The 16094-nt window shown below is 36.3% G+C and overlaps 1 protein-coding gene across 11 annotated transcripts in view; it reads right to left on the reverse strand.

Moving 5' to 3' along the window:
• LOC131858732 (uncharacterized) overlaps positions 1-16094 on the reverse strand; it is a 177484-nt gene that overhangs the window by 84844 nt on the left and 76546 nt on the right. For 7 of the 11 annotated variants that reach the window (XM_059212121.1, XM_059212122.1, XM_059212120.1 and 4 more), the window contains exons 2-4: positions 5452-5506; positions 2779-2814; positions 2617-2661 (exon numbers count right to left, since the gene is read on the reverse strand). In XM_059212121.1, coding sequence (XP_059068104.1) covers positions 2617-2661; positions 2779-2814; positions 5452-5506 — 136 coding nt within the window. Of the gene's footprint in view, positions 1-2616; positions 2662-2778; positions 2815-5425; positions 5507-16094 lie in introns of those variants that run through there. The other 4 variants (XM_059212124.1, XM_059212116.1, XM_059212118.1 and 1 more) reach the window with 4 other exon arrangements.

A 16094-nucleotide genomic window follows, 5' to 3' on the forward strand; every position in this document is an offset into this window, starting at 1 on the left:
GAGAAGAACGACTCTATGCTTCTTTAATGCCATGACACCATCGTGAAGACCATGGTTGTTGCCAAGAACACCCACAAACCGAATCCTGCTGAGCTACGAATGATCATCCCGAAATTCAAAGGATTCATGTCTTCACATGCTGCAACTTAAGTGTTTTGTTTTCAACACTTAGTTGCATTTTTCCAAAATTGTAATCTCTTAGTTGTAGTTTTTCTTTTGACAAGTTACATGTAAAAACATTTTTGTAAATTGCAAGTCAAGTCTTTACTCGCACTTTTGTAATTACATGTAAAGCAACTACAAGTTGTGTTCAGTTAGGACTGTAGTTGGAATAAGTCATAGTTAGTTATTGAATAAGTCTTGGTGGTTGAGAGAATCTCTCAAGTTAGTTAGAATCCTCCCACCTTTTTCTCAAGACACCTCTTCTATAAATACTTGAGGGGGTCTATTGTAATCTTTATCTTTTAGAAAGCAAGCAAAAACTCTGCCAAATTTGCAGCAAAGAAGTCTTTGAACTTTCATGTATGAATTTAAGAATTGAAAGAAATAGAAGAAAATTGCTCAAGCTTTGAGTCTTTGTGCTACATTCTTGAGTTTGTGTTCCATATTATCTTTCTTGCAAGTGTTTCTTTAAGAGCTTAATCGAATTTAATTTGCAGTCTTTGTGCTACAAGTATTGGAGATTAATTTAGTTAAAGTAGAAGTTCTATTGAGAAAAAGTTGTAAGACTTTGTGCTTGCACTTGATCTTAAGAGAGTATAGAAGTAGATTTTGTAAGAAATAGTTGTGAGTCTTTGAGCTCTTACTAGTTCTTACTCTTTCATGTAAAAGGAAATAAGTTCTTTCAGACTTTGTGATGTTATAATTTGTTCTTAATATCGTTAGAATAGAAAATGGTAGATAGGACTTCACATAATCAAGACTTTGAGCTTGATATTGCTGTCCCATCCCAAAGGAAGTGACAGAAGTCTTCGAGCTTTCAGGAAACTTCATTTCCTTTCTCTCATTTCATTCCAAAAAGTTGTTACTGCTGTTTTATGTTAAATTGCTATCACTTTTCTGTGAAGAGAAAAGGATATTGGCTTTCTTGAAAAGAGAAGAAAGACCGTTGTCCCATCCTATTTTAGTTTTAATTTGTAGATAGATAGGGGGAGGCTTCCCTTAATTAGGAGAGTTTTACTCACACACTGTGGTTGAAACCACAATTTTGTATATTTCCCCAAGTATACAAAATTTTCAACCAACATAGTATTATTGAGAGTCCATATTGGGAGCAAATGGTCAGTGGATTGACCATTTCTGGTAAGGGGTTCAAGTCCCCTAGTCGTTATGAGTTGAGTAGGCCATTATTGCAGAATGAGGTCCAAAACACACATCAGCTAGTGGAACAACAAAGGAGGAATTCGGAAAGGAATGGCTGCACCATTTTATCTGATGGGTGGAGGGATAGTAGGAATAGGACACTCATAAACTTTCTAGTTGCTTCAGGGGGACAGGTGGTATTTTTAAAATCAATTGATGCCTCAGATCAAGTGAAGAATGCAGAAACCTTGTGCAACATGTTGGATGAGGTCGTGACCAAAGTGGGAGTGCAGATTGTTGTTCAAGTTGTGACCGATAATGCAGCTGCATATGTGGCAGTCGGTAAACTTCTACAGGCTAGGCATCCGTCATTATTTTGGAGCCCTTGTGCTGCTCATTGCCTTGATTTACTCCTCGAGGACATAGGGAAACTTGGGTGAAGAAAGTGGTTGAAGATGGAAGGGAAATTTCAAATTTAACTACTTGGGTAAAGTATTTTTCTTTTTTCCCCTCATTATTATGTGTATATTTAGGTGGAAATCACTGCCATGAAAATCTATAATAGTTTTTGTTTTGTTCATGGAGTTTCCATCAAGGTTTTAATTTGAATAATGTTTTTGGTATTTGCGAGTTCAGATTCTTAATAAGAAAAGCTTACAGAAACTCATTGAATTATTCTCAAGAATTTTTATTTATAGAAATCTTGCACATGCTTCCAAGTGTGAATTGTTCTCTGCATATGCTAACATGTCTCCAAACACAATATGGCTGGTACGTAAGTCTCCTAATCAGCTGTTGCAAAACAACTGATTATCCACAGGCCAACTAAACTACTAGGCAGCGAACTCTGCATTCTCACCTTGCCAACCATTATCCCACCGCACCTGCTGAATCTCTACTTTATTCCTTTCTTTATCAGGATATGTTGTTGTACATTTAGGGCATGCATATAAGAAAAAATACTTCGTAAATACACAAAGACATCAGATGACTTGAATTCACACTGCTAATGGACCCCCACATGATGTATTTCTAAATACAATAACTAGCAAATTAGCCAAATCGAGGCCCAGACACTCACCATTGACATCTTGGCTTGAGACTATGTGAGTCTTAGAGACTTGCAAACTCTCAAAAATATTAATTAGAGTTAGAGCATCTCCTCATTTTGCTTAAAAAGTTCATATTTATTTCCATAACTCAGCAGAGCACTGCCACAACAATAAATTATGCACACATACGAATTAGTTATTCCATATTTTTTACATCTTACAAGTTCAAAGTAGATAAAAGGGAGGTTGAACTATAAATTACCCCAATCACAGCTGAGGGATACTCAAGCACAAGTTTTGCTATCACCTGCACTACATCCAGAGATCGTAAGTTAATTGTAAAATAAAATAAGTCCACTGTATAAACAAATAAGATGAATCCCTAGTCTAAACAGAAAGTTCTTCACTAAATACAAAAACCAACCTGCAATGCATTAGGTGTGGTCATCGTTATCTCCAACTGTTAGTGTGCACTCCACAAAACAGAATTCAAACAGTCAGATTCCATCAAATGCAAAGATAATAATGAAAAATGAAAAATAAAATCTTAAACAGAAGAACACAAACTCAGAACACAGATGGACTGATTTGATGGACACAACTTGAAAATTATTTATGGCTATAAAATAGATTAGTCATTAGACAATTAATCAGATTAGCTTGAACCATTTTTTGAAACAAATGACCCACTTATATTGGTGGATGTGAATTGTAGTGCTTCTTATCTCACAAAATGAGGCTCCCTTGATCTGAACAGGATTTAGAAACCTTTGAATACAATCTCTAAATATTTGAGATGGAGAAAGTGATTCAAACATGGCTTAGACCTTGGCAGCAGTAATATCTTGTGTGCTTCTAAAGTTCTATGTTGTTCTCCTCGTTTCCCCTCCCATGCATGGAAAGTATTTTCAAGCAGGAGATCTGTATCTGGAGTAACTACAGGAAGTAAGGTGGTATTGGTCTTGATGGAGTAATTTCCTAGCAGCTTTTCCTCAAGAAGACAAGCAAGCTGCCTTACAAGAAGATATTCAATTCTACTGATCCTGCAAATTGGTTTAACACAGATATCATGGACCATGGTAGCATTAATCACCAAAAATAGTGATTACTTGCTACTCAACAAAGTTGGCCAAGCCAGGCTTCAGTCAAACCTGGGGTTAATGGCCATAAGCTCACAGATTTTTGGTGGATTATTCAAAAGATTTTTCCTTTTTTAATATAATTATTTTTGTGGATTTGGCCTAATTTTCATATTAAATTAAAAAAATTATTGCACAAAAGTAGACAAACAATTGCAAAATCAGAGATTGGAAGGGAATTGACAATCTATGCAGGATGAATCAGGAAACATCCCCCTACACTAGGGTAAATTCATACAACATTTTCCATGGTTTTGCATATACTAGCAGAAATCGCTGATTATCCCAATTAATCACCACTTACCCCCCTTGCCAGTCTTATATTTTCAAAATTACACAATTTTAATTTAATTAAACCTATTTTTATCAGTTTTATAGCAATTTTTTGTCCCAGAAAATTAGGGTTTCCGGTTTTCAATATTTTTCCTAACTCTAGCCCTAACCCAAACCCAATTTTTTCCTAATTAAATCCCAATTAACTGAACAAGCTTTATCTTTTGGTTTGCAAATTTATTTCTACGAAATATTTTTGCTATGGTTTTGCACATTACTTCTATATAACAGCCACACAACAGACACAAATAGTTTATTTTAGATTACTTTTCTTAGTTTATAAATTTAAAGTTTCCTCCCTAATTAGTTTAGGTGCCTAAGTTAATGAAAACAAGTAATACAATATCCCGCAATTGCACCAAAACTTACTAACTTTAAAGCTAAGTTGTCGGATTGGGTACGTGTATGTGGTTACAATACGCTAGTATGGCAGATTTTTTGGGGGGGCTAGGTACATTCCAGATGCATCCATACAAAAAACATTATGTATGTATGTATGCATGTATGCATGCATGCATGCATTTATGTATGTATGTATGTATGTACATATACGTATATATATATATATATATATATGGCAGCATATGATTACTGTTTTGTGCCTTATCCTGGGTGACCATATAATCTGATTTCTGTCACACTGCTATAGAAGGGTGTCAAGGTTTTCAAAGGATTAATCAAGCTGGAGTATATGATTCGGGTGAATATTTTGCCATCAGTCTATACTGCCATATAAGGTGCAGTCCAGCTATAAGGGTTTGTAGTGATGATCAGAATCCCTTTAAATATTTGGCACAGTCATGACAGTATTTGATATTCATCGGTTAACATTATTATTTGTGCAGCGCATACATGCTCCACATTTTGTAACAGAGAATTATTGTATTGGGCTTTTCAATTGGCAGTGATATTCTATTTTTGTTATCTCTAATTCAGTATTTGCAGTTGAATATTACATTTGATCATTATCAGTCATCTTCCTGTGTGTATCAGACTGTACAAGTTGTTTATCATATTGTTGCTTAACATGGATGTCAGGATTTGATAAATATCACTACTTCAGTATTGATCATTCGCTGTGAGTTAAGTAATATTGCTCTAGCAGCATATTGAAGGACTTCAGTTTGATTAGAGTTTTATAAGGATGTTATTTTGCTGATTAGCATTAATATTAGTAGGGTTTGACATCACATTTGGTATTTACTCGTCATTTTAGCTTGTACATGTTTGGCATATTGCATTTAGCCCTATGATTCCCAACTGGGGACAATACAATTCTAGCCCTATCCCTTATATTTTTATTTTCATCTTTACTTAGCCTATGCCAAAAAAAAAAAATAGTTTAGGTAAAGCATTAGGGCATTTACATTTTTAGATTGTTGGGTCGCAGAGGTAAGTGATGTGTTGTAAACATTATATATTACAATTTATTTGTGATAATTTAATAATTATTATCACTCAATTTTTTGAAAGCGGGAAATTTAAATCTATGAAAATGGGGAATGACTAATACATAAAAATCACTATCAGTATTGTTTTTTTTTACTATTTAATTTATTAAATATCGTCCATCTTGCTTTTCATGTGCAAAAAGCATACCAGATAGAGGATCGACTGAATCATACCACAGAAATACCTTCATCCAGTGCCATGCGTGCTGTCTCTAGTGCCAGTCCTGGACTGAAATTATAGAAACGGCACTTTTAGTTGCTACTAGTATACCCACTAAAAGACCACTTTCCTAGAAACATAGAGTATTAAACTAAAAAAAGACAACAAAAGACTGACAAAATAAGAATTATACAGCATAAAGTCCCAAGTATAATGGGCTTTATGTTTGGACTTGCACCATTATCATACCAATCCATTAAAACTATCAAAATCATATAAAATAGTTAAATTTTTAATATTTCACTGCTAAAATTTCTGCATAAAATCAACTATACTCTTTTTTTTTTCTATTCCACATTAAGATAATTAATCATTTTAACTGAGATTACAAGTCTTATTTGAGATCCAAATGGTACAAAATCAACAACAAGAAGATTATTCTATATTTCTATATAGTGACAGTCAATCTACACTTAGTTCAATATTCCAAACAATGTTTACAAGCCCAAATGTTTCACAATTAATTTTCTGGGAAACTCATATTAAGGATCAATTTGAAGGACTGTAATGAGTAAGTGTTCATGTTGATATACGAATTTATTTCATATAAAGGTTTCATATGGTTATTTTTGTTTGGATAAGTTGCTAAATGAATGTCTTCTTTCTTCGGTACCAATTTTCCTTATGATATATGGTGGTTGTAGATAAAATATTCTGTGATTTTCAATTTTTTCTTTTCAAAATAAATGTCCATCCATATTTGCTCTTGTAAATCCAAATAACAAGCAACAAGCAGTTAATTTCAAATTTTCTAGGGATTATTCCAATTTCTTAAACTCAAGCAAGAAAGAGTTTTCCAAATGCCCACTAAACAGAAGAATTCATGTTAGGATTTTTGGTAAATTTAAATACTAATTGGTATATGTGAATAAAAGAATCTTATTGATTTTACTTGATTAATATTCAGTCTCCCTTGTCCCCATGCACTCAAAATAAATTAGATATCCCTGACCCAGATGAATTGACATCCCTCTTAGAGTGACTTTTGTAAGCTACCATTGCAAGGGGATTAATGAACATGCAGGAGACCAAAACTTCTATGCTCTTGACATCAGAAAAAAAAAGCAAACAATATGATGAAAATGGAGAGCTTAATTTTTCTTTTAAACAAAGCACCAATCTTAACATTGAATTCCTACTAGAAGCAGAAGATGACTCATATATTAATTATATTAATTTTCCACAATCCATGAATCGATTGAAGATTGCTTCTGGATTCGATTGTGTGTTAGTTTTTGCATCAATGTTTTGGATCACACTCTGTGATCCATCATCAAGATTAAGTAATGCTAGCAGAGTAAAACTGAATCACAGAGTGTGATATGAAATGTGATACAAAAAACTAACACAATCGAATCCAGAAGGAATATTTAATTCACTCGTAGATTATCAATGAATAATATGAACAAAAACTCCAAAAAGCTAATAATATGAACCCAAGCACCGAACTTCAGATTCAAACGATACCTCTTTTGAAAAAAACTGCAATTTATCATTGGCAAAAGAGAGGGCCTGATGGGTATAAGGGGGGTTTGAAGCATATCACAGAGAAAGAAGAAAGTAACGCATGTAGAAAAAAAATTGTTAGGCAAAAGGGAAGCAATTCGCACAAGAAAACAAATCACACAAGGGAGGAGAAACATCGTGCAAAGCACAAAAGAATATTGCGCTAGGGGAAAGGAAGTATATCGCTGAGCCAAGAAGAAAAGACATCCCATTGTGCAAAGAAGGAAAAACATCGCACAAGTGGAAGAAAAGAGAGCCATCTCTGAAAAAAGAATAAAAAGAAAGGGAGACATCGTACAAGATGAGAGATAAATCGTGCTAGGAGAAAGGTGGGTTGTGCAAGGAAGAAAAGGAAAACGTTGTGCAAAGATACGAGGATAGCATGTTTTCATCATTCCAACGTCAATAACACCATCACCAAGTTCATTCCCTTCATTGTTAATCATGGAGTTGGTCTGAGATTATAAGGGTTTCTTATTGTGATGCTACCTATAGTTGTTTTATCATAACCCTAGAATAGGGACGTCATCATGCATTCCCTCCAAAACCTCATTCAAATGCATTACCCAAGTCAAAACCAATCTAAGAAACTGTTAAGGCCCAAAAGTGCACCCAAAAACTAAGTCCTTAAAACTCAGCACTTTGGGATAACATGGGAACAATCATAAGTTTGTGGGTAAACTACTGGGATGATTGGACCTCCGGATAGGCTGGTTCCTAATAATGATGGATCAACTATTCTAATAAAACTTTTGGAAAAGGGAGAAGGTAAAATAAAGATGGAAAGAAAACTAATAACTTAAGAAGAGTGATACACCAAATTGATCTGAAAAATGATAGAAAAACTTTCTAAAATCACCTATTTTACTCAAAAGCACCTCTGATTTATATCACAAAAATGATTTATGCAAAGGATCGTAACTCAGAAAATTGAAAGGAAAAATGACTTTTCTCAAACAATTAACTGATAAATCCAAATGCATAACCTGTGATTCATGCAGGAGACAGAAATTCCAATAGGTTATTCAATCAATAACACAATATAAAAATGACTCTCAATCACACATCAAATAATAAGCTCAGAAATATAAGGTATAAACTGATATTTTATTGAATTTTCCGTCAAGAAACTGTAAATGTGAGTTACAAGAAGAATTCTCTGCCAGGCTTGAGAATAATAATCCAGAACCCCCCCCTGAAATGAAACCTTTTTTCCCTTTATACAAAAAGGCCTTCCAAAGGCAAGGATAAGATGACTCTAAGTCAACTGAAAGTGAACTGGAGTGATTTCCATCTCAAAAGATCTTAAAATCCGAGCAGAGAAGGAAAACCACCAAAAAAGGCTTCAAATTTTGCATAAATGTGTGAAATCTGGCCCAAACTCTTGGTCAACTGAAGGTTGACCCATGTGACAGTCAAAATCAAGCTTCAACTACTGGAGAACTGGCATAAACTCATGTATAACTGCACCTTAAGCCCAAATCCGACCCCAAACTCATGAGATAACTCCATCCTCTTTGAGTTCAATATTTTTCTTCCATATGCATATTGGGAATAAATTTTTTAGACACAATTATAATAAATACTAATTGGATTAATAATTTATCCAATTAGAATATTCATTTTACAATTTTCAATGTGTCTATGGGTGAAAAGTATTGAATTCAAAAAGGGCTCCAAAGATGCAAAAATAATAATTTCCTCGTAAGGATATGATGATAGGAAATTTCTTTTTATATGTAAAACTAATTAATTTTAATAATTAGTTATTATGTTAATGTTGCTAGAAGTTTATTTTAGTCAACATTAATATAATAATTAATTATTAAAATTAATCACATCTTTGATTTTTAATAAGTCTTTTGAAAGACTTAAGGGTTTTAAAGCCTCCCCACAGCTAGGCATGACATCTCATAAGTGGGAGTCTAGGGACTCAACCACTATGCATTAGTTGCATTGTTAAAAATAAAATAAAATCCCACAAAAAATGGGAAAAGGCGAGATAAGGGAATATAGGTGGCTAGTAAAACCTAATCTTTATCATTTATTCTTGCATTTTCATCGTTGTGGAAGAGTTTACGCCGTCGTGCTAGGGTTTGAACAGGGAGATGGGAATGCAAACTGCGAGCTAATTCTCCTCCTTTGGCAGTTGTCCACGGCTTCAACCGGTTTTTCCAATTTCGAATTTGCAGGGGTTGCTTTATAAACCGTGGCATTCTTTCAATTGCGAAATCGGAAAAAGGTATTTTCGAGCTGCACTTTTTGAAGAAATCTCTGCAATTTTTTGCCATTTTCTGTCTTAAAATCTCGGCAATGTATAATAGATTCATGAACTTTGCTTGACTTTTTAAAGTTTTCGTGCAAGAAACTGCGTTGATGGGTTTTCTGCATAAGAAAGATCATACAAAACTGCATGTCCATTTGCACCGTAGCATCCAGGGCTGTCATGGAATAAGTCTTTCATGTATTTTCTGCTGCACAATCAATTTGAGTTCGGGGTATTGTATATAGCTTCTAGATAAGCATCTCCACAGTGTTCTGTGTTGTTATTCCATAATGCAATAAACTTTGCTTCAAAAAGATTCCATGTTTCTTGTATGCATCTGAGAATCCGCTGTTTATAGTCTTCACGCTCATTTGCATATCTGCTATGTCCATCTTGTGAAAAATATGCTAGAATTAAGTTCCCAAGAAAGGCACTTATGTCAAAACCGATAGGTCCATAGAAGGCAAATTCTGGATCTATAACTGAGTTGAGTCAGTTGTTACCATAATTGATCCAGTATGTAAGTCTCCATGAATAAGTGCTCGTGTTCTTTCACAAAACCTTGATTTCAATTCAGTAATTTCTAGCTTCAACTGATTATCTTCCCGTACAGCCTTAATATCTTCATCAAGGTAAGGAGAAATCCAACGACTAATTGGGGATATCATATAGGGATCTGAAAATATAACCCACTCTATAAGCCTACACATCTCCACATTGTTTGCAGAATCGAGCAACTGCAGCCTTGTGCTCTGTAGTAAAAAAAAATACAGAAGAGAGGTGTGGCAAAGAATTTTGAAAATATAATCTGGCATATGCTCTTTCAGAATAGAAACCTCAAAATATGCACGTTTCCTTTTAAGCCTAGCCCTCAAGCCTGTATGTATCTGAGAATCCACTATTTATGAAGTAGTAGCGGAAAGTCCAATCATCAAAATAATGGAGGTAGTCTTCCCAGCACCATTGGGACCAAGCATATCAAAACACTCTTCTCTGAACAGTCATATAGTTTCTATGAGCTAGGCTCAACCCTTGTGGGAGCCTCATTTAATCCCACTCATACATGAAACCTGAAATCTGCAGTTTTTAATTTAACCTGTTTCTGCACATTAAACAAACATAATTAGAAAAAACATTGATTCTCCAACGCAATGAGAATGATCTTTCCTTTCTGTTTTCTTTGATGCTTATTTTTCTATCAAAAAGGATCATAATTGAATAGTATAAATGCATAGGCATGGTTAGCAGATAATCAGTCATTGCTTGGATCCCTTGGATCTAACACATGCTTCTTTTCACTTTTTCAGGACCAGGAGACAATTGGAGGCTAAAAGACACCGGGGATGCAGACCTACACCAGCAGAAATAGACTTATGCCAGCCATATACCCCCAGGCAATGGCCGGTTCCCTTCTCATCTTTTCCTATGCATTTGTACTATTTAATTTTTGTATTTTCTCCTTTGCATAGGAAAATAAAGATCACTCTCACAGTCTTGTGTGAGAGAAACATTTATTCAGTAGATTACTTTCTCTTAATATTTCCCATTGTATAAAAATGAAATATAATAAATTGAAAACAATTGAAAGATTTGGAATTTTCTTTATGTAATTGTAATCTTTTACCTGGCACTTGAATTTTCCACTAAATTGCAATCAATATGAAAATTCAGTAACAGAAACAAAATCAATCCAAGAGGGAGTCATCTTGTCATCTCTAAAATTCGATGGTTGCATAAAAATCAGAAATAGGGCTTAATCTTGAAAAGTTTCCTACCCCCGAATTTCTCCCCAAAGTTCCCATTGTGATAAAAATTGAATTCACCTTAATCCAAGATGTGATCCTGGCCTCGAATTTGACACCAATGGTCCTTGTCTGTTTGAACTTAATGCTTGGATGTTCAAGTTTGTTATGCACTACATGCAAAACATAACCTATGCAATATATATATATATATATATATGTTTACCTATTTTGACGGCTAACCCCATGCTTAGTCCCAAGAAAATCAATCGTAATTCACGTCTATGTGTGCAAGGTAGATGCCTTTTGAGGTAGCAGGCACATCCAAGGCACCCAAAGCAAGTACACCTAAGGCGCCCAAAGCACAAGATCATCACAAATTAAGCAAGCTGAAATACAAGTACCAGGGGGTGCTACGGGAATCGGAGATCCAAAGCAAGTGTGAGAATGTAGGAGATACTGATTTTGGATATATAGATATTCAACAGTTCAAAGAAAGGATGTACAGTCCCAACCCAACGTGGAAAGCGCAGATGATGGTCCAAAGTGGCGTCACACAGACTGCTGGTTTTCCTCAAGCCGTTTAGAACTACGAGCTGATTGTGGAATGCAGCAAACACTGCATACCCTTCTCAAGGATAGTCTTCGTTAATGAGATGACCATTGCTGATTTCATGTCTCAAGCTATTGTGGAGACATTTGGCATTCCAATTTATAAGGATATGACAACTGTACACATGGAGGAGGCACAAGGACTTTTCAATCAGGATCCGACCAAATGTAAGAGTAAAATGAATGACAATTGGTATAAGGATAGCAAGCCTCATCATACCAGAATACCAAAGAAGATCTACAGGAGTGAATTTAATGAAGAATTTGGGAACATGGTCACTCTCCTTAGTAGGGTCATGGTGTTGCCACAATCAAACATGTTTGAGGAGTGGATGTTCTACTACACAAAGGAGGTCTTTAGAAGCAAAGTTATGATAGATTAGGCCCAAATTATAAGTGACAACATCCATGAGCAGCTTGTAAACTTGGTTGAAAGGAAGGTATTCACCATGTCGTCCTATGTAGTCTTTATTTTTGCTCAGCAATTCAGATACAAGGGCTAATCTGTTTAGATGAGGTGGAAAATGGAGAACGACAAATTAAGGTGCAAGAATGCTATCCCTAGCTCCATTTTCATATCATTGGCCAGAGGGAAACAAACAATGCAACTTACTCAGTAGGACAATAAGAAAGGGTAAATGATGCATTCACTATGCGCATCGTCAGGATAATGCAATAAGGATTGCGGCAGAGGTTGTCAAAGCAAGCGATCACATTGGTCAAACAATACAGAGCATGGTTTATTCAGTTCCCCATATTCTCTTAATTTAGAATTTTTGGATTTGAAGGCTCCCCATACAAGCTGCCCAAATATCCTTCAAATAAATTGATCCTCTTAGAGATAAATGTTGTCATTTTATGAAATCCTTGGTTCATCAATGAGAACAGATTAGAGATATGTTCCATGGATCAGCGCTGCCCCAATTTATCAGGGATAAAGCCAATGGTCAAGAAGTGTTAAGGGTTGTCTTGTCGGGTGCCAAGTTCCTAGCCTTTTCCTTCATGACCCCGGAATCCCAGAACCCCAAGGTTCCAAGCCTTTTCCTTCATGACCCCGGAATCCCAAAACCCCCAAGTTCCAAGCCTTTTTCTTCATGATCCCAGAATCTCAGAACCCCAGGTTCCAAGCCGTTTCCTTCATGACCCCAGAATCCCGGAAACCCCAAGTTCCAAGCCTTTTCCTTCATGACCCTGAAATCTCGAAACCCCTAGGTTCCAAGCCTTTTCCTTAATGACCCCAAAATCCCCCAAGATCCAAGCCTTTTCCTTCATGACCCAAGAATCCCGGAACCCCCAAGTTCCAAGCCTTTTTCTTCATGACCCCAAAATCTTGAAACCCCCAAGTTCCCGACTCCTCTCCCCTTGTAGTAGGACCTAATGTCCAACTTCTACAACTTGTGACACTTCCAACCCCTGCGACTTGTCTACTTTCATTCATGGAGCTACAGGGGTGCGATTAATGCTTTTTGCAAGATTACCATCAAGTGGAATCCAAGGCCATGCTTATTTATGGTTACTTGATGGCCTTCATGTCAAACCCGCATGCTCTAACTTTGGAATGTAAGGTAATCCACCTTTGTAATGTCCCATTCTAAGTAGTAATCAGCTTAGCTGGCCGTTAGCCTATTTCGAAGACCCGTAGGATAGTCGGAAGAAGAAATTGGGGTTTCCTACCTCTGGGAGGATGTTTCAGCATTTTCGAAGGCTTGCTTGTTGGAGTTTGTCAGTTTGGGTTATGGATTCCTTCTGGGTTTTCAGAAAGCTTTGCAATGAGGGTACATGCACAACAAGCAATGGAGTTCAACTGACTTACTATTTTTAGTAAGTGGAGGCGGAAGCAACTAAATTCTTTGGGCTTTTCTAGGTTTTCTGAGAGCTCTGCAATGGTATAACATGCAAATCAATCTAAAGACCTTTTTAGGACTTACTATTTTTAGTAAGTTTGGCAACTGCTCAGAATGTGGTAAAAATCACCTTGGAAACACTTATTATTTTTAGCAGTATGCTATTTATAGTCAATGTTGGCAGTGCTATTTTTAGCAGGGGTTCGGCAACTCAGCTCAATGACTACTTTCTGCAATGCAGTTTAGTACCTTAGCCTCAGTTCATTTTGGCAGTATTCAGTATTTGGAAGAGGAAGTATTTTTTTAATACTTTATTTTTCTCCATGGCCTAGGCGAAATTTGAACATGACTTCAAGGGGTTGACATTGTGTTAATGATTAAATTATAACTCAAGGCAAATTGGGCGATTTTCTAAGTAAGTTGCCTTAGTTACATTATTATTTGCAAATCATTGTTGGGTGCCCACTTTACACTTTATTTTATGAAACTTATATTTATCAAAAAGGGCGATTAAGGGTGAATGTGAGTTGGGCGAACTTGTGCAAGGAAATGAAATGAAATGCAACGCCTAATGAGGGTGAAATGAAATGGCATTTGGTTTGGGCGCATTTGGAGAGCATTTGAATTTGAATTTAGATGGCAAAAAGTTATAAATACAAGCCTTGGGCTCTCATTTTGGTATCCATTCTTGCTATGATAACGAAGCGCTATTGAAATACTGTCAGACTCTTGCTTCGAGGGATGCATACCTCCTAGTGCTTTCAGTTTCATGTTTGAGAGATAGAGCCTAACTAAATCTGTGACTGTTTCTCATTCAAAGGAGCAGATTGGGCTCAATGAAGATGAAGTTTTTATGGATTTCTGATTTTGGGAGTGTTGTTAGTGTGTTTCCAAGTTGTTGTTTTCTAGTGTAGCTGAAGCGTGTTTTCATTCGTAGCTCCTTGTGTGTGTGTCAGCTCATTCTGGGTGTTTGCTTGTTCAATTCCTATGACTAGGGTGATTCATCCTAAAAGTTTTCGTTGATTATCTTAGAGTATTGGATTTAATATTGCAAATCGAATTTCTGTTGTAGACGCCCTATGTTGGGAGGTGTTTGGATTGCGTGTTATGCTGATTATGAATTGTTAGTGTCATTTTCTCAGTTTTGCCTTAGTCGTTGTATGTCTTGAGTCTTTTTGGGTGTGTTTGGAGCAGAGAAACGAGACTCGCCCGAAATCGCCCAAACTCGGCGAGTCCGAGTCCGAGTCAGGCCAAACGAGTCCCCGGGGCTCGAACTCGGACTCGGCTGAGTCTGGAGAGTAAACTCGCCAGACTCGCCGAGTTGGCGATTTTGGCCCAAAATCGCCAAACTCGGCGAGTCCCGAGCCCTGGACTCGGCCGGCGTTGGCACAACTAAAAAGTCAAAAAAAAAATAGTTTGGAAAGTTTTTTTAAATCCGTTTTTTAATGTTAAATGTCTTCTAGCCCTAAAAGTGACTTTCATTTCATTCACTTGCAAAAAAAGGAAGAGTAAAGTGAGTTGTGAAGAAAAACAAGGGTGCATAGAAGAAAAACCAGCAACGAGGAAGCTCAAGTTTTCTTCAATTTGTCACATTGGAGCTGCATTGTGTTTCGATTTGGTGCATCAAGAGTTGGATAGGAAGAGTTTGCAGCTCATTTCAAGCTTGTTGTAAGAGGTAAGATTGTTTTTTTTAACATTATTTTGTTTCTTATATGCAAAAATTCCATTTTCTATTCATTTATTTTGAAAGTTTTACATTTTCTTGTATGCAAGATCTTTTGTATGTTTGTAATTTGTATGTAGCATGTAGTATGTAGTTATACTATGTAGGGTTGTATGTAGGGTTTGTAAATTTTATTTTTTTAAAATTGTAGGGTTTGACAAACCCTACAATTTTTTAAAAAAAAAATTTACAAACCCTACTTTAGTTTTTTTGAATGTATGTATTAATTTTATTTTGTATTTGTAATGTTTTATTGCAGCAAACTTCACTTTATTATTTGCCTCAACTTCAACTTTCACAAAACTATCCTAAAATGTCTACTTCAGCTTCTAGAACCCCCATGAGAAAGGACCCTGCTTGGAAATATCATGAGGATTTTCCAGGGCAAGGAAAGGGGCAAACAAAATGTATGTTTTGCAAAACAATATTCCATGGAGGTATATATAGGCTGAAATACCATATTGCTGGTGTGCGTGGACATGATGCCGAACCATGCCTAAAAGCAGTCTCTGAGGCCATACGTGATTGTTATGTAATGGTTGAGGAGATTGAAAGAAAAAAGAAACAAAAGGAGGATCGAGCGGTCATTGGGAGAGAGACAGTTTTAGGAAGAGGGACACAGTTAGGTAGTGTTGGAGGCCCTTCTTCCTTACCTCCATGTCGTCCCACTCAGTTTGCTACTGCTGGTGCTTCCATTTCTGCTTCTGCTTCTATAAGTGGCAGTGCCACCGCCACTTCTCATGCTCCTACCACTAGTAGTTGTAGTGGAAATGTTACCATTGGACCTAGGATTCGTAAATCTAGGTTGGATTCCTTCTTTGTGCCTCGCACTATTCCTGGGTCCCAACCGTCACTTGAGGGCATGGGTTGGAACAAGGAGGTCCATGATGCTGCTAAAATGGCA

The sequence above is a fragment of the Cryptomeria japonica genome, chromosome 10 (assembly GCF_030272615.1).
Source record: "Cryptomeria japonica chromosome 10, Sugi_1.0, whole genome shotgun sequence".
NCBI classification, from domain to species: domain Eukaryota; kingdom Viridiplantae; phylum Streptophyta; class Pinopsida; order Cupressales; family Cupressaceae; genus Cryptomeria; species Cryptomeria japonica.